Raw genomic sequence first — 21,545 nt, forward strand, 5'->3', positions numbered from 1 at the left:
TAGCCTGTCCTTCTTTAGCTCGAGGTTCGTTTGTGCGTCAAGCTTCTGGAGGCTTTCAATATGGCCCGTCATCTTCCTGTCAACATGTTCCAGGAAACACGCCACTAATTGGACTGTTAGTAGCCTGGAATAGGTCTAATTGGTGTGGAATACGTACTATACTCTTGGGAACACTAGCTGCAGACCACTATTCATTGCAGCAAATCATGTCGTATTTGTTCATGGTTGTACACGACATCGAAACGCCCGGAGCTCGACAGAATCCTCCAACTGTTATGGCCAACTCACATCCATCCAAATTGAAACTGCAGTCTTTGCATTCATAGACTCTTATTTGGACTACGTAAAAGGAGCTAAATCAGCACTTTGCATCCTGGGTATGCGATACCCATATTCAATCCGCGCTGGATCAGATCATCGTCGCTTCAATCCAAAAACCAAGCTGGGACCTCTGGTCCCCAAATAGCGAGCGATTCATTTCCAGCAGGCCGGTACCCAATTGGTGTCTTCTCATTCACAATATCACCATCTGCATAATGCTCAATCATATTTCCAGTTGTATCCCACCAGTAGTCAAATATCTGGGAACCCAGTATATGCCGCCCCACTCCCCAGACAGAGCTATATCCTTTCTTCGCCAGCCACTGATGTCCTAGTTTTTGAGTGTCGAAATCATGGACTTCAAAGGAGCAGTGGTGGACGTGGGAGGTCCTATTGGTGCTCATGAAGAAAGTGTGATGATCTACGTAGTCCGCTCCTCGATCAATGTGTGCGAAGAGAGCGACATTCTTCTTCTGGGATCCTTCGCCGACATATAGGAAATCGGTGGGAACCAGATTAAATGTTGTTGTATAGAAGGCCACCATTGCAGGAAAGTCTTTCACACATAGGCCGTAATGACCTAGCTGCAGGCCTGTTAGTGTAGAGAACAGTGGATGTAGATACACATTGAGGGAGTATACCTTATGAACAGCCGCAGGTCCCTCTTCAAATCGTTGAAACCTGCGAACGCGAGGCTTTTCGACCTCGGTATTAAACATCAGGCTCTCCGGATACTGACCAGGCTTTGCCAGCTGCTGGCCGTACATTAGATTCACAGGGAACCCCTCAGGATCTGTGACGGTGACCATGTAGCCGCCGCCGGGTGCTTCAGTGAGCTCCTTGACGGCAGACCCGGTAGGAAGTTTTGCAGCCCTATCCATCTCATATCAGCACTGTAACTACCATAAAAAGCCGCCGGTATGCACATTCAGCAATGATGAATACCTTTCCAAATCCGCAAATTCCTCTACCTCAAAAGTTCCTCCCAGAAACTTTTTCTCCTCTCCCTCCTGCGCATAATACACATACTGATCGGTCCCGTAGCCTCTATACCAGACTTGGTTTGCTGTTCGTTTGGCCACGTACATGCCGAAATCTTGGAGGAAAGCAGTAAGGTCAATCAGATTAGGATGCTGATACCGCATGTGGACCAATCTCACTAAGCGGATCTGGTTTGCGGATTTGATCCCGCATCTCTCCTTCCAGGAGGCTATTGATTCCTGGTCCGGGCCCATTGCTGTAATGTCAGGGACGGATGCACCGTGGCAGGGAGGCAGTATTGGTCGTTGTTCTTCTGTCATGTTTGCGAGGACTGTGAGGATAATTAGTGCCAAAGATTGTATTATTGCCAGTATCTGTAATCTTTTTTTGCTTCTTATATGGTGGATGTCCCGTCACGTCTATCCTTTTGCATCATCTTTTTGAGGTACAGCGCAGGCGAGGAGTTCAGGTCCCGCAGCCGTCTTCTCCCCAGTCCCGCAGCAAATGGCTGGAGAAACACGCTTGCGAGCGCCGGGTCTGGGGTAGAAACAATTACCGAGGTGTCATAATTATGCGGCAAAGAGCGTATTAGCATTAAATTGTGCTTCACTCACGAAGGAAAATTATATAGTTACTGATGGCCATCGGAGAAGTCAATGCTACTTGATTGTCCAACGTTATGAATTGGAATGCAAAATTATGAACAGTTCAAATCCTTGCTATGAACATTGCTATGCATACACAAATCACGTTTTGTGCAAGTAAGAGAGCATCTTCTGTATGGCTTCTCGTAGGTCTTTGATCTCATTGCAGGCGGCATAAACGAACCGGTCAGGTCGAACAATACAGTACCTTCCGCGAATTTCTTTGCCAAGGGTAAACGGATCATAAAGCATAGGTTTTGGTCGTTGGTTGCACAGTGAAGAGCTCGCGAAATCTTCGCTGGTAGCTAATTGGATGATGTCATTCGGGCAATCCTCAATTTCTTTTTTCTTCAGTTCTTCAACAATAATAGGGACGTTGTTGGCCACAATCGTGCCTTTGGATAGCTGCTCGACCTCCCGTAGGGCCTTTCGGATCTCCTGGATCTCTTGGCTACTGTGCAGGTAAACGAACATATGAAAGAGATCTCCCTGCTGGGAGCGGAAGATGATATCATCAGTGAAGACAACCTCTCCGTTTGTTCTCTTGCCATAGACCTGAGGAAGGCTGAGGCCTCCGTTGAGTTCAGGAATGAAAGGCATCCCGTCGGTATGTGTATACCGCACCATGCCGTCCCGACGCCTCCCCAGTTCAAGTTGACGCTTCCAACTTGGAACAAGCTGAATTAGCCAGAAATACCAGTCCCTTGCCAAGGACTTCAGCGGTTGACTTTCGGTGACAAACTTCCCGTTCTCAATGGTCGCTGCCAGGGACTTTTCCAGTTGCTGTTTGCGCTCTAGGTACCACGACCGGAGGACTTCGTGGTGGACTCGAGTATTTGAAGGATGGTACCGACAAAGCATGGCAAGACGCCATGCCAGTGAGAGGGCGTCACGGAATCCGGAAGAGATACCTTGACCACCAACTTGGACTATGAGTATCATTGCATAACAGAGTTAAGAAAAACAGGCGGGGGGGAGCTCACTTACAGGGTGGGAAAACATGTGCTGAATCACCGCACAGAATCACTCGGTTCTTAGCCCAGACATTGCAGCTGCGTGCGGAAAACGCGAAGGGACGGGATCGCAGAATATTGATGCAGTCTTCTGGGAATTGCACGTCACCAGGTAGCCTGCGGAATTAGCAATTCGACAGTCACACAGTTTGAAGCAAATCTTACCCATATCGGCTGCCATTATGAGTAATATAGGGGAACACGATCTTTTGTATCATTTCACGCGTGGCCATGTGATATCCATCTTCATGTGGCTGAACGAAGAACTCAAATCTCCAAAGTCAATCATTGGGAGTTCCAAAACGACCGCAAACAGCTGGGCGGTTCGGATTACATAGAAAGCGAAAGTTGCAAGGAAAGAATAGGTCGTACACTTGCTCTGGAGTATATCCTAAATCCCAAAGAGGGAAATCAGGATGATTCTGAGGAGTGGGAAGTGTGATTTCCCAGTTTAGTGCAACCCATGTTTCATCATAGAATATGCTGAAGTGAAAGGTTAGTCAATATCGCAGTCTAAATCATGGTCGACAGTGTTGGTTTTACTAACTCAGCCACCTTCTCCATAAAGGCACCCTTTTCCTCTAGATATTGCTTGCGCGTGAACCCAGTTTTCCCATCAGCCCCTACAAAGAAGCGAGCGCGAATTTTGCGCTCGGTGCCTTCTGTGTTTCTGTAGGTGCAATACGTCCAGTTGTCGTCTTCTTTGATATCAACAACAGTTGACTCAGATCTTAGGGAACAGGTTGAAGAGGCCAATATCGCCTCTCTAAGCTTCTTCTCAAGGGTCGGCTGTTTGTGACAGATATATCCGACATGCCCTGTTCCCCCTGCTGTCTGAAGATTGTCCACGTTAAGAATCTCATCAGATCAACAATAGAGTCAGAAGAACTTACAGTGTTGTAGTCCATGCTAACGAATGGCTGCTTCATCAAATTTGTGTCTGACCCGCTGATAAAGTGGAACTTGCCCATGCAAGACCCAATCTCCGTATAGATTGAATCGTACAGACCTACTCCCTGCAATATGCGTATCCCATCTTCATCTAGAGCTATACCTCGCGGATCGGTGGTGATGTTTGCTTCCTTCTCCAAGACCACGTTCGAGATGCGCATCTGGCCAAGGTAGGCAGACAAGAGGGCGCCTGTCGGACCACAGCCGCAGATGAGGATATCGGTTGTCTCCCAATCATGGTTATTCATACTGCATTTCCTGAGAAGTAGAGGTAAATGGCAGGCAATAGTGAAGAAAGAATTTGTCGTCCTTCCTAAAGTCTAAAGCAAGGGAAGCAAGGGACTCCAGATGTTGCGGGGGTCGGAGCCAGTTCTTGGCCCCCGCATATTTATTAGCCCTCTGCAGTCAAAATGAAGTTTGAGTCCAATCCATCCAACACCCTGGATGTTGAGAAGGTAGCTGTAATGCCGGCATCGTGCTGCTAAGTTGGTATGAGGACTGCGGGACCTGCGGGTGGAGCTGCGGGACCCTCTCTCTAGCATATGGACACTACCACTCCTGTGGCAGTCCATCCAATAAACAACTCGCCAGCTGGAGGACCGAGATATCGTACCACGTTCATGGCGACCTAGAAAGCCGAGTTGGTTAGGAGAGGCCGTCAGGAGAGTTTTGGTTCGATGCTAATGACTGACAAAGTGAAGTGAAATGTAGCCACATAACCCCGTGTCTATGTAATCTCGCACGATTTAGTTTAACTATTACTATGATTACAGTAATAATAGCCCATGAGTGAACAGGCCTCAAAGTCTCAAACAACGGCAGACACGAGACTGTTGGCATAGACGATATGCCAAAACCACTCAATTGAAGTATCGGTATACCAGTTGCATCTCAATAACATACCCACATGTCCACCAACTGGAGGGACTGTGGGATATACAAACACTCATTGTTATTGTACCTGACTCTCTTAGTTTATTTCCTCGCGTTCAATATCAAATCCTCACTTGAGTATAAGATCACTAGTCCGATTCGTTATTGAGGATACATACACGATAGGCCTTGTTTCTATCTCTTGTGTTATTGGTCTTGTGTTACCTGTGATTGTCCCTGATCCTGTTCGGATCCTTGTATCACTGTGTCAGTCCTATACCTGGTCGATATACTAGGCAAGTATAAATCTAAAGACCTGTCGGCCTATAGCATCCCGACTCCAAGCTAGTGACTAGCAGAAAACAGTAGGACGGATCCCAGGGTGTGACTCTTCCTTTCGGTGAGTGACCTACGTACGTGTATGGCGGCCTGGATTTACCCATGTTCATCAAACCATAGTATAGCTTCCCATTGACTCGGGGGCTAGTTAAGGTGCTCATGTGCCTAGAGGAGTGGTTTCTATATTCGCTCTCTGGGGTTAGTGGTGGTTTCGATAGTCTCTCGTGTGAAGCTTTCCTACGTGAAAACGCGGGCCATTTGCGATGAGACTACTGTTTTCTTTTTCAGATACCATATCTTGGTTCAGCAAACAAAACACTCAGTATCATATGATGAGGATTCCAATATCGATTCTAGTAGCATCCCACTGTCCGAACTTTCTCGAATAGCTAACGGTAGAGTCAGCATCATTCTGTGAGAACCACAATCCAGAATAAACACGCGTACAGAATTCCGCATTAAGCCGTGCAGAGATTCGGGATCGCCATCTTCTCCAGAAGCTGTGGACAGATCTTGAGACCTTCCGGATAGCGTTTGAGGTTTTCTTGGAAATATGACGACAGGACTGCGTTGGCAAGGTTCGCAGATGTCTCCCAATTCGCAACGTTAATGATAACGTTGCTTTCAACCCCCCTATACAACTGCGCAGAGAGGAATCCGGGCTGTGCCTTCATGAATGCCGCGTCATCTTTCCACACTCTGAGGAACTCGTCCATCTTTCCCTGGGGCACAATAAAAGTGTTGACTAGAGTTACAGGKCCACGGGTCTGTTGGACCTGTTTGGTAAACGGATTTTCCGGGTCCAGGTCGGTGAAGAATTGCAAGTTTTCAGACATGGTTTTTGAAGTTAGAAAAAAGATCTCAATGTAGCGAGACTGATGAGTTTGCGGCAAAGCTAAGCAAGGAAGTATCGTTGGGGAGACTTCATTGCAGAGCGATATAAGGCTCTATTTATATACATGTGCATTTATGCAGACTTCCAAGAATAATCTATCCCCGTCCTTGATTGTCCAGGTTGGATCCTTCGTATGCCTCCTAACAAGTACAAGAAACCTTGTGTCCCCTCTTCAACGCGACGACCCGGAAACTGCCCTCACTCAGCGACAAGCACATAGACGCTGGTGATATCGCCGAAGCTCCAGAAGCCGCAAAGTCCGTAAATACCTCATCGGAGTGGCAGGTGCGCCGTAACATTACTGTTCTCTGCTGGATTCACGATGCTTCCATAACTTAGCTTCAACAGCACAAAATTGAGCAGCCAAGTTAGCATTCTTTCAAGGTAAGCCAATCGAGCTGCATTACTCGTAGACGATTGTTCCAGAACTTCAACCCTTGGAAGCAAAATTGTCCCACTGTCCCACGGTCCCACCCGTGTTTATAACTGTATTACGCATTACCGCGTTGTATTAGGCCCCTAAGAGACCGATTACGTAAGCTCTGACTTGAGGATCATCCTTGAGGATCATCCTTGAGTAATGCTCGGTCAACAGAGGCACTGTAGTGCGTGGTGGTGAATTCCGCACCCGAAGACGGCTTTAGAACGCGACAATGGTTGTTTGCTCGGGGATAAGCACATGGTCTCAGAACTACCGGGATTTATAAATATCTTCAATCCAGGACAGCGAGAACTACCATCAACCGAACAAGACAGAAAAACCAAAACTCAATCCCTCTGCTTCCTATTCATTTCCGAATCTCGCAAAATGGCCACCTTCGGCAATATCGACCCCGAAAACTCCTTTCTATCTCAGCTTGAAAAAAAGGCCGGACCCATCGTCTTAATGGATACGGTGATTGTCCCCAACGGCCAGCATGACGCTTGTCCTTGCTGTTTGGGAGAAAGATGGCCACCTTATGAAGTCTCAACCCGGTTTCCTTCATGCCCAGTTGCACAAGGGCATTGACAATAGCAATCTTATTCTGAACATTGCTACGTGGGAGTCTGTTGAGGCACTACGTAACGCCTACCAACAAGAGATCTTCCAGAAGACCCTCGAAGAATACCCTAAGGGAACCATTATATACCAGCACATTGTGCAGAAGGTGGCCGTAAGCAACATCTGCTCTTCCTAAATGTGAGTCCACCACAACTTTGGATTCAGGTCCTTCGATTTCACTAATTCTGGGATACCAGACGTCACCAAATTCCAGCTTGGTGATATTGAGTGCTTATTGTGAGAAGGCTGTGGCAATTGACAGTTGTGCTAGCTAGTACAGATTGAGGCCAGCTTAGAACTGGATGCATTCCTAGAATTTCCAAGGAAATAGCATATATTTGTAACATGTGCATCTACAAAGGTATCCACTACATCGTGATCTAAGAAATAGAACGTGTGAGGCCTGTTCAGGAGCAATTTAAAATGAGCCCTTTCCAGACCTATTCTAAGGGAGGTTACTTAAGGAGAATAGGTGATTAAAAGGCTCCCTAGGGGCACGTGGAAGTATATAATGCTATATTCAGAGATAAATGAAGATGCATAATGTGGCATAGAGATATGCTCTTCAACAAGGCGTACTCTATATCTTAGGTGCAAGTTCGTGGCTGGATCAGCAATGGAGTGCACGCAAGTTTCAAGAACACAGTCATATTGTGCCTGAGGAACGCCTGGTCCCGATAATGATTGCATCCATCCGACTACACGTCGGACTTCTCTGGTTGTGATGGACTTCCAAAACCTCCATCTCGTGGGTTGCACAAGTGATCTCCGTCCCCATCGGCATTGGCATTCTTGTCATCTTCATGCAAGGACTAAATTATTCAGTAGATGTTTACCTCGCAGTCGCAAACTCAGCTATCGCAGCAAACACCTTAATCCGTTGTGGAGCTGGCGGTCCGTTTCCTCATTTTGCCACCCAGATGTATCATGGCCTTCGGGTGAATTGGGCTTCGAGTCATTGACTACAGGCCCACCCTGTGAGGTGGAAGAGCTCAGAATCATCAAATTTAATATTCACTCCATCTGAGTTATGGCAGTCTTTATCAAAACTTTCGTTGCATATGCAAACACAACCAGCTCATTTCCAAGCGGTGAGACCTACTACAATCTGTCGTCAGGCTTCAAGTCGGCTTGTAGCCATCACGATTAGGGAGGAAGCCTTCAACACCAAGGCCGAATCCTTCCCAACCATCAAACTCAGCGATGAACTTGGCGGATGCCTTGAGGTAAAAGTTGTCCTTCTTCCCGTAAGTTTCTTCAAATGCCATGGGGGCTCTCACGACCTTAAAGAAGTGTGAGTCTTTAAGCCACCGATGTCCCAACGCTTCCGCCCGCACAGACTCCCAGTCCTGTCCACCAAGGTCCACGGACAGTATTTTATCGATGATGTTGGCTTCGAAGGCTGGCTTCTTTTGGCAAATGTATACCAAGATTAAGAAAAGCGCGTATTGTCGTAGAATACAAATGCGTTGCTCTGTAGGGAACTGATCCCACAAAACGCGAAGGGCGTGCGCAACAGTCATTGTATGGACCAGATAGAAGTCGTACTTGGCCTCGCGATTGCCTGTTGCGATTGCCAACAGCACCGACACATCGCAGCAGTGTTCCAGTTGTGCAAGAGAATCCGACACGTGCCAAGCGTTCCAGTGTTCTAGAACGGCCTCGTACCGTTTTTGCAGCAGAACCTCGATATTGGTAATCCCTTGTTCCTGGAACAGGTTATCAAACCGCTTGTCTTTATATATTCGATGGATAACGTCGGCAAGGCTTGTGGTCTTGTAAGTGGAGTTATCTGGAGGATATTGATCAAGGAGATGGTGCACTCCGAAGTACTCGGTGCACCCTAAGGACAGAGCCTCCGAAGCTACAGTAGGAGACTGAAGCTCCCATGAGTAAGCCAAGTGGATAAAAGGGTGGCCCACTATAGGGCAAAGTTAGCTAACTGTCAAGTCCTGAGCGACGGGTGAACTTACGACCACCCGCATAACCATTGATAAGAGGTTCCGGTCCAGAGAACAGATACGACTTCAGGACCTGCCTCCAGTCCCCATTTTGACGCTCGATCTCCTTGTCAAAAAAGTCCACGTAAGCGACCGTGTAGCTACGCAAGCAGTTAGCTTGAGTCGGAAATCGTTCAGGCCTTGCAGATTTGATGAAGTCCTGGTGATACCTTTTTTGAGTCAAAAAGTCCCTCCAATTTTCCCTTGTAATTGCATCGCCTCGGATGAAACTGTCATCAACCTGAACAAGAGTCGAAACCTCATGCTCATAAAGCTCTTCAAGCAATGTGCTGCTCGCACCAAGAAGGTAGGCCGATCCAAGAAGCTAAAAAGAAGCGTAAACATCATCGTTCACAGTATATACATTTCAGGGCGGCTATTTCTTGACATACATGAGGGAGATGGCTGTGAAGAATTAACTTCGGCTCTCGAAGCGGTGCTACCGAGACATGGCCCTTCTCCAAGAGCCGTCGCAGAGTTGTAGCTCTTTCATCGTCGTGGCCCTCAAGTGTGAACACAGGTTTGAGAACAGGCGGGAGCGTTCGCGAGGGAAGTCGCACGAGTGGGGGAGCTTCGTCCATTGTAGTTTGTTACAAGAGACTTTACTAGATAATAAAAGCCACTAGAATAAATATTGATTCTGTTCGCGGGCAATGCTGGTGGATAAATAATCGGTGCCGTCTATGCTCGGCTGGACCACTGTTTATGACAAACTATTGTGTGCAATGTACTGTGGAGAATACTAAGTTGAGCTTAAGGTTATTGCGTGGGTCGATGTAGCGCGCGCATGATGGACCTCGGGCTTTGCGGGCTTGCGGCGTATGGTCGGATTTTGCGCGTCTCGGCTTTTTGTTTGCCGATGTGCACTAGGACACATACCGGATCATCCCAAGCGTACGAGTCTCTTTCCTGGAGTCGTCCGTGGATTTGGCAGAAGGCTACATTATTGAAGGACCAAGAAGGCAGAACACCAGTGGGTTATCTCCAGGGATATTCATTAACAATACAGTACAACCTTTTGCTCCGCAATCGATTGTTTTTCACGCCACCTTACATCATATCATCGCCAAACCTCTGGTTGGCCAACCCAGCAACTCTTCTTCCGCGAGCACTGTCAAGCGGATTTTCATATCTGCATATCATAAAGTAAAATAATTCTCCCAGTTGACGATGGCAGCGGTGAAATGAAACAGGGTTATCCTGAGGGGACTGGGCTGCGGGACTAGCCTGCGGCATCTGGGGCTCAGTGGGCCAGTCCCGCAGACAAGGATTCTTCGTCTCTTGACTATAGACCACATGAACCTCTGCTGAGTGGGATTAGTTTGGGCCAAAATCTGGCAAATCCCGAGGTGGGGGTGGAGTAATTTTCCATCCATTTTCTCGAAATGGCCTAGGGCGAGCTTTGGTTAAGCGCTGAAATCAAATCACTGCCATCCGTGGCTGAACTATGGAATATAATATCGCTTGAAGAGGGCACCGCGGACTTGCCCGATCATGACAACCTAATCGATTAATGGTCCGTGCTGGCTTACTCGCAGGCCCTAAACTTAGGTTACAGTAACACCGGTCCGTATCCTCTGGGGATCTCGGTGTCCAAATAAGCAAAATCAACAAATGACCGCTTACTCCAAACACACAAAGGAATGTGGAACGGAGAGAACTCGTACACTAAGCGCTAGCTCTTGAGGCCCCAGAATGACAAGAATGGTTTTGCATCACTCATAATGTGGGATCGAAGGCTTCTCAGGAAATGACTCGCCATCATGATTTGCACCATTGCCCTGTTCATCATCACGGTAACGCCTGTTTCTACCAAAGTGATCCTGACCCTCCTGGACATCCAGGTCCCCTGCAGAGGCCTGTCTGAATTCCACCACTTGCTATGACCGGATCTGTCGTCGGAATTAACAGTTTATTTAATTACCGAAGGCCGAGATGCGCTATGACCAAGAAATCATAGTCGGAGACATCATGCTGCACACTATTGTATGAGATGAAGTTTGGTTCCCCGCATTTAGGTATCTTCCCTTTGTCCCACGCCATTTCACCGGACAGGAGGGACGTTTGGTTTCGTTTTTCAATACCGGGGAAATACGTCCAAGATTTCATATATATATGAATGGCTTTTACTGTCCATATCATAAATAGCTGGCTATGGCAGGGTCTCACGAGTTTTAGCAGAGACATTATACTTTGAATATCTCCTACTTCATGCCGCATATCAGACACATTGGATCGTTTACATGGCAGAGTCGAATCTCAAGTCTGGCCCAGGCCGCCTTGCCCTGCTAGGTGCCACCGGTCATACTGGTCGAATGGTCCTGAAGAAGCTATTGGAGAACTCGGACCTCTCTGCACATGGTATCAATATCTACGTTCGCTCCCGAGCCAAGCTAGAAATACTGTTTCCTTCACTATCAAATGACCGCCGAGTGAAAGTCTTTGAAGGAAGTATCAAAGATCATGCTTTGATTCAGAATTGTCTTGCTGCAGCTAGCACAATCATTTGCACATTGGGAGAGAATGAGAACATCCCAGGAGTTACTGTTCTTGAGGATTTTGCTCGAGCAACGATCAATGCTCTATCAACCCTCCAAAGCAAGAATGGATGTTCGATGCAACCGCGCCTCATCATGCTGTCCTCCGCGACTATGAACCCCCGATTCGCAGCAGCCCGACCAGCCATTTTACATTGGATGATTCGAACCGCATTTGACAAGCCTTACAATGACTTAATCAAAGCCCAGGAGATGCTTCTGGCTGTGCCGGAACTTCTCTCAGTTACACTCATCCAGCCAAATGCTCTCGTTGAAGAGAAACCAACAGGCTGTGTCCTGAGCACCGAATTTGCCTATATAGCCTGCTCATATGAGGACTTGGCTGAGGGATTCGTACGCGTCTGTACCTCTGCTCCATTAGAGAATCTGCCTCGCATCGGAGTGTCGAGTGCGCGAGCGGAGAATCCCCTGTTGTACGCGCCTTTCACGCTCGGCAAGATTTTCCGTGGTCTCGCATTCCAATTCATACCTGGTTATTGGCAGACAGAGTACTGGATCACAGCACGCCTCCAAAGCCGCTCAAAGGGCTCGAAGAGAGATTGAAGCTGACGGTTGACCATGGCGACACAGACTACCAACTTTAGTTGCGGCTTGTTGTATCAGCGTGCATAGACGTCTTAGGGCCTTGATTAGGAGGAATATATGTAGCCGTCATGTGCCTTGAAATAAAGCATGCTGGATTTTCCACCGATGTATACCTATCGAGTGCCTCCACCAGGCCGGAATAGCTCACCAAAACTGGAATGTAGCTAGAACGTGATAGGTGAATTTTTTTTTCCTTCTATTTTTCCATTCTGAGTCCTTTGTTCCCCTAGTCTCTCATGGTGCCATTATCGAGCTTATGTTTTTGTCAGAGGGGTTGCCATGATTCTGCCTCACTGCCACCCGATCACTTCACAACGGAGCCACGGCATGATCCGACTTGATCATATAGCGAGATCTGACGAGATGGGAAAACGACCAGACTGAGGATATGATACTTTACACCTATGAACTGAAGAGACAGAAGAGCGAGCTGACGGGCATTAGGTAGTTTACATTCACTACTGCTGTAGTTAGTTCTATATACTGTCTGTTATTCTCGCAATCAAAGCTAGTCTACTAGATCGGTCAGAATGATACAAAAAGTGATGCCTATTCCCGGTATCTCCTACCAGCCGCAGAAACTGTGGCTTACGACTTTTGAGGGCTCCGCAGTTGACACCAGTCGGCTTTTGCCTGCCACGTCCTTGCAAGTATTTGCGATATGCGGATACTACTTGATGCCAGAGTCCCGCGAAATCTTATGCGGGGCCAGCATAAATTGAGTATAGCCTTGGTATTCCTTTTGGCATTCACGTCCCGCATTTGGGGTAAAGCGGTAGAGCAGGATAGTAGGATCAATCGTTCTACGGTGTTTGCGGGTTTCGGCTTTTGCCACGGCTTGTGGGCCCACAAGCAATAACCACTTCCATTCATTCTGGCAGCCCGCGTGCTTGAAGAAGATGAGAGCTCTGAATTCCCGCTGATCTACTACCCATCTTCACTGAGAGCGAGAATTCCAACTATGGCAAGCTAAATACCCTGTACTAGCTTAAATGGGGCAGCCAAACCCGACACAAATTTGGTTGTACTGGATTTCGCCACGCCAGAATGGACAGAACACGATCGTTGCCAAGGTATGAGGTGCGGATATTTCACTACCCAGCGACTGGCCACAGGAATTGCCCATCTTCCATGAGCTTTGTGTAATATCCCACCATGAATCTAATCAAATTGTTAGTGTCCTCTCACTTTGGGATCAGGGTTTTAAAGGGCAGGAGTAACAGGAGAAAGTCAGCTCACTTTGACTTCTCCGTATCAGCAAACCGCTCATGGTCGGGCTTGATATTATCCACGTAGAATGGATCTTCCTGCATTTTCGCAAAACATTCGATATCGGGAAGAACAAATTGCACGACGCTGTGATAGTCGGCAGTGTATATGAATTGTTCGTCGTGAAGGGCGTCAGTCATCGGCCGCGTCATGCTAGTATTGTGTGACTAGGTGGGATAAGTTAAGTCAGTAATATTGAGAAGAGCAGAGGCAATCGCCGCTCACCATAGTCCATTGCAAAACGCCGTATTTCTCAAGTAGTTTGCCAACAAGAGGAGCGTGCGTGTTTAGCATGTAATCGCGATAGGATTGTTCACTAATTTCAGCCCTTCTGTAGGACAGAATAGTGAGACAAACTAGCTGACGTTCGGTGGCCATATTATACCACGTTTTGATTGCAAGGACTCCTTATAATTTGTGCATTTCAAATCAGTACTAGGTTTGGCCTCTTCGAATTAAATGAAAAGAAAGTAAGAAAAAGCAACCATGGAAGTGCAGTGATGATATATTGTCTGGCGAGACGGCAACATGCGGAGTTGCACAACTTGTTTGAGACGACCAAGCGTCCCGCTTCGKGCGCTGAGCTGCTGTCATAGGTCCCGCCACTCAGTATATTTCCATTTTTCTTATCCAGAGTTCCATGGTGTTTGAGCGGTAGTGTGCGCTGTCTAGACTGACAAGGACAGTACATATCGCCGTTGTTGTTTTGCAATCACCCTTTTCCCACACCACACTGTTCAGTCCCTTACACTAACACAAAGTCCGTCTATCTTATTCCACTTCTTTTAACACGCTTGCAAGGAACAAGGCAAAGACAAGGATGGCCACACCAAATGTCAAGGATATCGTGGAGCAGCAGAGTCGGGGCCCTCGGCTTGAGCGATCCATTAGACTCAACTTTGTGGGCGACTGGGGCATGGCCAACTTCCATCGGATATGTTCATGGTTGACTCAGCAGTTCTGTGATCGAGCAGGGGGTGATAGTCGTGTCGGGATCTGGAACATCCGCTACGGCGGCATCGAAGCTGTCCTCGACGTGTTCCGTGGGGAGGCGCAGCTTGCCATTGCGACGCCGGCACAAATGATAAGCACCGCTCTCACTGGCCAAGGCATCTTTGCACCTCACGGCCCAATGCCTTCGTTGCGTGCCCTCGGCGTGCTGCCACAAAATGACCGCATGGTTTTGGCCATTGACCCCAAATATGGGATCAAGTCATTCGAGGACTTGCGCCAGAAGCGCCCTGCACTGCGCATCGCGACGTCCACCAACGATGGCACCAATTTTATCGGCTTCACAGCGTATGCCTTCATGGAGTGCCACGGCATTACCGCTGAAGTCCTCGAGTCATGGGGCGGCAAGTACGTCACGGCACACCGTCCCGAGCAGGCCATCGCCCTCGTCCAGGCTGGCGAAGCTGATGCGCTGCTGCAAGAGGCCATCATGACGCCGTGGTGGGCGGACATCATGGAAAATTACAAGTATGATGCGCTGCCCGCTGAGGCTTCTGCTCTAGCTCTCTTCGCCGAGAAATATCCAAACACCGCGGCTCAGGATCCTGACCCCCTGCCGACAGGGTTCTGGTCGACCCTCGCTGAGCCCCTCCACACGCTCGACTTTTCAGACTTTGTCGTCCTCGTCCGCGACGATCTACCCGAGGACATCGCCCATCTTTTGACCTGGTGCCTGGTGGAGACTAGGTCCGCCATTGAGGGCCAGTATAAGCACCTCAAGCCTGAAAGATCTCCCTTGACATATCCACTTTGTCCTGCCAAGATGGCTCGATCCCCCATCCCGCTTCACGAGGGGGCAAAGCGTTATTATCAAGAGGCTGGGCATCTCTGACATAACTTCTTAAAAGATGTAGAGCAATTTAGTACATAGATAATATCATTATCTTGATTCAATTACTACTCCTCAACCTAGGGGAATTTGTGGGGGAAGCCCCCTCCGACAGTGGGTGTTTGGCATCACCGGGCCCTCTTGGTCATCCCCAATTTCAACATCCATCCCCAAGAATATTCGAGCCATGCAGGATGCATTAGCCCGCACCAGGCTTTTCAACGTCGAAGTCTACCAGGTTGGGGATAAATACAATATCCTGAAATTGGAAGCACATGCAAGGGAGAAATCTTCAAAATTGGGAAATGGATGATCATCCCATTGCTATTGCAAAGGGGTTGGTTTTTTCCACCGTCTAATCAGTGCTCAGAGAAAATAGAAAGTCGAGCACAACGACACAGGCTATAGCAGGAATTCGGCTACGTTTCATATGATGCTGAGATTTTAGGATAGAGTTCCCATATCCAGAGCTAATTCATAACTTCGCGGGTCTTAAGCTGGATAGTAGAGCAATCAAAGTAAGGTATGAGGGTCGTGGAGGATTGCGCGGGGGATTGTACTAGGTGTCCGAGAATGGTTTTGGAGTCAAATCTTATAGTCAATATTAGTGGAAGAGGATAAAATGATTTAGGTTAATGAAGACCTGAAGAGAGAAAAAAACCTAAAGAAGATCACTACGGCTGAGACTCTAACAGCGTCATTTTCATAGACTAAATCCTTAAGGCTCATGTAGGAGGCTTAACCCTCCATGTGCATGGAATCTTTACAGAATCTCGTGGCCTCAGTCAAGACATGCGATTAGGGTTTGAGAGCAAGTGCATATACAAACCTGTGCTAACTTGTGGAATCAGGTCTGCTCTACCCGAACTCTGTCCGCCTGCATACCCTTCTGCCCTTCAACTACTTCGAAAGAGACCGATTGCCCCTCTTTAAGGGATCTAAATCCACCTGTTTCAATTGACCGAAAGTGAACAAATAAATCTGGGCCAGACTCTGGGGTAATAAAGCCAAATCCCTTTTCATCATTAAACCATTTGACCGTTCCATTTTGACGCTCGGACATTGTAACGTTGGACTGACAGAAATATATTTGGTTAGATGAAAGTAAGTGTATAGGGCATAGAAATTCTCACACTTCTGGGGAGATGATTTAATATATTAAAGAATTTTCACAGGCTGAAGAAGGTTCTCTTGTGTCGTGTCAAAGATCTACTTTATCAAGGTAGATCAGCCTGTTAACCAGGTAAGGATACCAGTGCCGTAAGGTTAATGATAGGAAAACAAATGGTTAAGGTAAATCAAGATTAAACCTTAGAGATCCCCCACAAGCTTGTTAAATACAGTTCTCGGATGCTCACGGAAGTAATAAAGGTCATGACGGGATCTACCTAGAAACAGTGGGGGGGCCGGCGTTTCCGCTGCGGTAGCTTTCGCCAAGGAGCACTCTCAGTCCATCAATCTCGGACCAAACAAGGATGGTTATGCAAGGCTCGTGTATCTGAGTGGTCATGCCTGACTACATGCTCTTATTTCAAAAAGGATGTTGAGCACCACGTGCAGGGTTGTTGATGCATTGGGGATGTCCGACTGCGATCGCTGCCAGTACTATCATAGTTGAAAGTTAAACCCATCCATAAAGCAGATCATTGCCTCGATAGCTGCAGGATCATCTTCAACAAGCTTTAGCGTACCTCTTTTGTTTCCTATTTGTACCTAAGCATCTTATAATCTTCTGTCAATTAATTCTCACTTACATCCCAGTCACATTTAAAAAGGCGCGAGAGATATCCACACTGTCCGCAAATGATCAATTTGCGCACTTTGAACTCTCATTCTTTTGTCATGACTGTCAAATCTAAAGATTGACGAATGGAAATATCTGTCGAATTTAGCACAGGTACCACATTTAGGAGGAAAGTCAAATGGCTGACTCTTGAATACTGGCATCTAGATCACCCATGCTGTTGTGATCGTCGATATAGCAAGGCTGGTTTTGGATACGACAAGCTGACAATCACCCATCATGTAGGATACTTTAGATGGTGTATCATGATTGATAATCTACAGGAAGAGGAATATGATGTTTCGAGTAAACATCATATCGAGCCAAAGGTCCGATTGAGGAAACTTTACTAATAAAGCGGGGAAAGCGGAGAAACGCAGCCACTGGTGCCTAACATTATTCCTTGAAGCGCGTTGCTGCTCATTGATGGTTACCGAAGCAATGTTGCAAAGTAGAACTTTATATGAGAGCTGAGGATGGCTAGAACGGAGTGCGGTGTACTATACTCAATGTCAATGCATAGCCTATCTTCTTATTTGTACCAAGAACCCTACAAGAAGTCGCGAGAGCTATTATACTGTTGTGCATCTACATTGGGGTAGGTAATTTGTCTGTCTGTAGTGTGTGTGATAGCAAGCCACACGGGACGTACACCGTAGAGGGTGTAATGCCGGCCACCTTGGATCTCATTATAAGGGAAATGAAGAAGAATGAAAGCAAGGTGGGTGATGATCAAAGACACTATGCCTAGCGGAGGAACTTTGATCGGGGATGCCTCAGGAGCCACTAACAATTCTGACTTATAAGACGCAAGATACCATTTTAGCCTTAGACTTTATCGCCAGTTATCGCCGAGCGCAGTCACATATTCATCTAGTTATCATGAGGAGCTGTATACTGTCAGTCCCGCATACCACTCTTTTTCCCGAAATTTTTCGGGCTTTTCGGGGGTGCGCCCCCTTCACGTCATGGACTTTGAGTACTGTATATAAGAGCTCCAGCAGAGAACAACCAGCACTTTTAAAGGATCTATCTCGACGGTAATTCTCTCAAAACCTGGACCATCGTTATCTGTCCCTACTCGGATCATCGTTATCCACTACAATGTCTGCACCAACGAAAGTCACTTTTCCCTCTTTCATGCTGCAGATCAGCGGCGAGCTCTATGCACCTGTAGCCGGCTCTCCTGACCACAAGGGTGCTGCAGTTGTGATCAGTCACCCCATGACCGGTGTTAAAGAACAAACCTCTGCGGACCATGCCCGATTCCTATCCAAAGCCGGTTTCTACGCCCTCACGTTCGACGCAGGGTACCAAGGGGAAAGCACCGGCCAGCCACGTGGCCTTGAAGATCCCCATCAGAGAGTAGAAGATAACAAGGCTGCTGTGAGCTACTTGACCACTCTCAAGGGCAAGGTTGACCCGGCCCGTATTGGTGTCCTTGGAATTTGCGCCTCGGGTGGTTATACATCCTACGCGGCCCAGTCTGACTCGCGGGTCAAGGCTCTGGCAACTGTCAGTGCCGCTTGTGTTGGTCGCATGACCCGTAATGGAGGCCTACATGAGGAAAACAACAAGGAGACCCCTCAGGCTATTGCCGGGGCTCTTCAGGCGGCAGGACAATGGCGGACGCAGGAGGCTCGCGGGCCTCACTCGGAACCGCCCCCCATGTTCAGCTCCGACATCAAGCAGATTCCCGATGATGCCGACTCTTTCTTCAAGGATGCAGCTGCATACTACGGATCTAAGCGCGGAAACCATCCACGTTCGGACCAGAAAGTTCCTCCCTCCAGCTACGACCTTATGGTCAGCTATGACTCATTCAACTTCCAACACCTGATCTCTCCACGGCCATTGTTAATGATCGCCGGATCCAAGGCTCAGACTCTTCACTACAGTGCAACCGCAGTTGCTGCGGCCCGTGAGCCTAAGGAGCTCTTCATCGTCGAAGGAAAGAACCATTTCGACCTCTATGATGACCTTGCGGTATCTGGCCCGAAGCTTGTGGAGTTTTTCGGAAAGAATCTCTGAAAGTTATGTCCAGACTGAGGACTTGCAGACGTAAGAGGGAATTTCAAGGAAACTCGAATCTAGTCTTTGTTCAGTAACCATACTCTAGGATTGGATTTCAACTTTGATGGCGTGGCCTCCAGACTTGGAAAATAGGTGCATAAATTACAGTAACAACCAGCAGAATAGTGGCAATGCTCTTTAGCGCTATTTGTCAATCACCACCATGAACTGGATCTGGGAACTAGCAAGTGCTGAGAGCTTGTGGCCGAGAATTTAATCGCCTTTCTCATTTGAGTGGTGGCTAACACAAGATCACCGATCAAGAACGACGAGGAAAGACGGAGTACTAGCTCATTGAGTATGAGCTACTGAGGATGAAAGAACACCTTGCGGGGCCCCTGAACCTGTTGAACATATTGGCCCGCTAGTGCACATATTTTACTTAACTCTTAGTACTCGAACCAATGGCCTCATAAAACCATGAGAAGGTCTGGCGAAGAGGGTGAAGGTAATGCAGTAAACGTGCTAAATCAAATAAATTAAAAAGAATTGGTTTACTCCAGAATAGAATAGTCAGGATTCATGGTGGTAACCAACCTAACCTCCAACGGACTAGCGTGTGGTTCACGGCAGCTAAAAAGGGTTAGATGAGTCATGGCATGAGTGCCGATTATGCTTTTTCCTTTCCAAAATAACCACGGAGGGACTCAATTTACTAAGCCAGAGTGTTAAATACCTGCTTCTTGATTCCCATGTCTGCTGCTCTAAAGAATTTGGGTCAAAGCCTCGTGCGCATGAAACCACTTTCTTCGCCGGCTGCAACTACAAGGGTCGCTCTGGCGTATGAGCTACACAGCCTCACACCTGCAGGCTGCAAGAATTCGGGTGCCAACAAGCATGTCCCCATAATATTCCTGCATGGATTCCTTGGGTCGAAGCGAGAAAACCGAAGGATGAGCAAGTAAGCTACTATGTGGTCTTGTCCCACCGTTAGGTTCCCGGCTTACCCTTTGATTGAGGCTATTGGCTAGAGATCTATCGAGACCGGTCTTCGCTGTAGTAAGCATTGCATCCAAATCAAGTCTTGGTGACTTTTCAAGCTGACATGAATGAAGGATCTTCGTAATCATGGCGAGTCGGGCCATCACTTGAAACATGATTACATGGAAATGGCGCTGGACGTTGCATCTTTCATGCAGAGCCATGGGATGGAGAGAGCAACACTTATCGGTCATTCTATGTGCAACTCCCTTTTCGGGCATCCCGGATCTCTCGTCATTGCTAATCTACTGCCAGGGGTGCCAAAACCGCTTTAACACTTGCTCTTCAACTGCCAGATCTCGTCTCCGACGTTGTAGCCATCGACAACTGTCCAATCCGTTTACCTCTGACGGATGACTTTCCAAGGTATTTAAAAGGAATTGCCAAAGTAAGGGATGCCAAGGTGAAAACGCACCACGAGGCTGAGATGATCCTGCAAGAATATGAAGATGTACGTGCGGCTATTCTATTTCCACCCTTCGCGTAAGACGGATGCTGACATTGATTGAGCCAGTCTTTACCCATACGGTTATGGTTGCTGAGCAATTTTGTCAAAGACAGCGACACGCCATATCTAAAATCCCGCGTTCCGGTGGATATACTCAACACGGCATTGACTCCCTTGGGCGATTTCCCACACAACAAGGAGTCGGTACAATTTCACAATCCTACCCTTTTTATTCGGGCACTTCGAAGTCATTATATCCCGGATAATGCGTTTCCACTCATGTCTTCCTTCTTTCCTCAGTCACGGATCGTCAATATAGATTGTGGACACTGGGTAGTTCAGGAGCGGCCGGAGGAGTTGAAATCAGGTGATTTTTCCTATTTCTTTGTTCCTAAAATACATCTGCTAACATAGTTCCTGTTATAGCGGTGGTAGATTTCCTGAAGACCAAGCATTAGAGGTCTTTAACAGCTGTATGTCTGGAGAATTCTTTCTAAGGGCAGCTAGCCTAATACACCATGGTGTTGAGGGTTGTATATGAGATAGCGCTCAGTATAACTTAGCTGTGTGCAGGTACTGAGACCTAACGTAGAATGCTTATTGCATGTTAGCATTTATAACTACAGATGAAGGTGGGAGAGCGTCCATGCGTTTTGGCATATCAAATATCCTCGGAATTACCATGTACAGCCCGGATTAGTCCACAGGAATAATTGTCCTCTTAGCGACAGATACGTTTGTTAATTAGCGAAATAATGGACTGCTGCGCAGTCATCCTTGAGCATCCTACATGTTTTGGGATTAGCGGGGTGGCACATCGGAGTCGCATAAGTTATCCGACGCCGAGCCGAAGCATCACTGGCCTACTTCTCTTCCCTTTTTATCCTTATCATCAAAACAGTAGGTAATCACACTTTGGTTGCTCCTTAGCTTCTATCTGCCCAGCAGC

The 21,545-nt window shown here is 47.5% G+C and overlaps 11 protein-coding genes across 11 annotated transcripts; 5 read left to right on the plus strand and 6 right to left on the minus strand.

Annotated features, from left to right (window-relative positions):
* Positions 1-425: 425 nt before the first annotated feature.
* Positions 426-1,622, minus strand: Asppvi_009382 (VOC family protein; the record flags this gene model as incomplete). The annotated part of the gene is made up of 3 exons (XM_043305239.1): positions 426-905; positions 963-1,194; positions 1,267-1,622. 3 exons carry the CDS (start codon positions 1,620-1,622, stop codon positions 426-428), a joined length of 1,068 nt encoding a protein of 355 aa, XP_043161174.1.
* A 426-nt stretch (positions 1,623-2,048) lies between these two features.
* Asppvi_009383 (uncharacterized protein) lies at positions 2,049-3,140 on the minus strand (the record flags this gene model as incomplete). The annotated part of the gene is made up of 2 exons (XM_043305240.1): positions 2,049-2,875; positions 3,125-3,140. The coding sequence occupies 2 exons, from the start codon at positions 3,138-3,140 to the stop codon at positions 2,049-2,051; spliced, it is 843 nt and encodes a 280-aa protein (XP_043161175.1).
* A 332-nt stretch (positions 3,141-3,472) lies between these two features.
* Positions 3,473-4,158, minus strand: Asppvi_009384 (uncharacterized protein; the record flags this gene model as incomplete). Its single annotated transcript, XM_043305241.1, has 2 exons — positions 3,473-3,793; positions 3,853-4,158. 2 exons carry the CDS (start codon positions 4,156-4,158, stop codon positions 3,473-3,475), a joined length of 627 nt encoding a protein of 208 aa, XP_043161176.1.
* Positions 4,159-5,580: 1,422 nt separating this feature from the next.
* On the minus strand, positions 5,581-5,958 carry Asppvi_009385 (antibiotic biosynthesis monooxygenase family protein; the record flags this gene model as incomplete). The annotated part of the gene is made up of 1 exon (XM_043305242.1): positions 5,581-5,958. One exon carries the CDS (start codon positions 5,956-5,958, stop codon positions 5,581-5,583), a length of 378 nt encoding a protein of 125 aa, XP_043161177.1.
* Positions 5,959-6,934: 976 nt separating this feature from the next.
* Asppvi_009386 (antibiotic biosynthesis monooxygenase family protein) lies at positions 6,935-7,242 on the plus strand (the record flags this gene model as incomplete). Its single annotated transcript, XM_043305243.1, has 2 exons — positions 6,935-7,171; positions 7,225-7,242. 2 exons carry the CDS (start codon positions 6,935-6,937, stop codon positions 7,240-7,242), a joined length of 255 nt encoding a protein of 84 aa, XP_043161178.1.
* A 938-nt stretch (positions 7,243-8,180) lies between these two features.
* On the minus strand, positions 8,181-9,640 carry Asppvi_009387 (questin oxidase family protein; the record flags this gene model as incomplete). Its single annotated transcript, XM_043305244.1, has 4 exons — positions 8,181-8,980; positions 9,033-9,160; positions 9,230-9,384; positions 9,452-9,640. The coding sequence occupies 4 exons, from the start codon at positions 9,638-9,640 to the stop codon at positions 8,181-8,183; spliced, it is 1,272 nt and encodes a 423-aa protein (XP_043161179.1).
* A 1,662-nt stretch (positions 9,641-11,302) lies between these two features.
* On the plus strand, positions 11,303-12,160 carry Asppvi_009388 (uncharacterized protein; the record flags this gene model as incomplete). Its single annotated transcript, XM_043305245.1, has 1 exon — positions 11,303-12,160. The coding sequence occupies one exon, from the start codon at positions 11,303-11,305 to the stop codon at positions 12,158-12,160; it is 858 nt and encodes a 285-aa protein (XP_043161180.1).
* A 1,136-nt stretch (positions 12,161-13,296) lies between these two features.
* Positions 13,297-13,849, minus strand: Asppvi_009389 (EthD domain-containing protein; the record flags this gene model as incomplete). Its single annotated transcript, XM_043305246.1, has 3 exons — positions 13,297-13,363; positions 13,442-13,638; positions 13,697-13,849. The coding sequence occupies 3 exons, from the start codon at positions 13,847-13,849 to the stop codon at positions 13,297-13,299; spliced, it is 417 nt and encodes a 138-aa protein (XP_043161181.1).
* A 442-nt stretch (positions 13,850-14,291) lies between these two features.
* On the plus strand, positions 14,292-15,314 carry Asppvi_009390 (TAXI family TRAP transporter solute-binding subunit; the record flags this gene model as incomplete). Its single annotated transcript, XM_043305247.1, has 1 exon — positions 14,292-15,314. The coding sequence occupies one exon, from the start codon at positions 14,292-14,294 to the stop codon at positions 15,312-15,314; it is 1,023 nt and encodes a 340-aa protein (XP_043161182.1).
* Positions 15,315-18,198: 2,884 nt separating this feature from the next.
* Positions 18,199-19,125, plus strand: Asppvi_009391 (alpha/beta hydrolase; the record flags this gene model as incomplete). The annotated part of the gene is made up of 1 exon (XM_043305248.1): positions 18,199-19,125. The coding sequence occupies one exon, from the start codon at positions 18,199-18,201 to the stop codon at positions 19,123-19,125; it is 927 nt and encodes a 308-aa protein (XP_043161183.1).
* A 734-nt stretch (positions 19,126-19,859) lies between these two features.
* Positions 19,860-21,054, plus strand: Asppvi_009392 (putative alpha/beta hydrolase; the record flags this gene model as incomplete). Its single annotated transcript, XM_043305249.1, has 6 exons — positions 19,860-20,068; positions 20,127-20,166; positions 20,223-20,347; positions 20,404-20,599; positions 20,663-20,963; positions 21,023-21,054. The coding sequence occupies 6 exons, from the start codon at positions 19,860-19,862 to the stop codon at positions 21,052-21,054; spliced, it is 903 nt and encodes a 300-aa protein (XP_043161184.1).
* Positions 21,055-21,545: the final 491 nt, after the last annotated feature.

Source organism: Aspergillus pseudoviridinutans (assembly GCF_018340605.1).
Source record: "Aspergillus pseudoviridinutans IFM 55266 DNA, scaffold_7, whole genome shotgun sequence".
Taxonomy (NCBI): domain Eukaryota; kingdom Fungi; phylum Ascomycota; class Eurotiomycetes; order Eurotiales; family Aspergillaceae; genus Aspergillus; species Aspergillus pseudoviridinutans.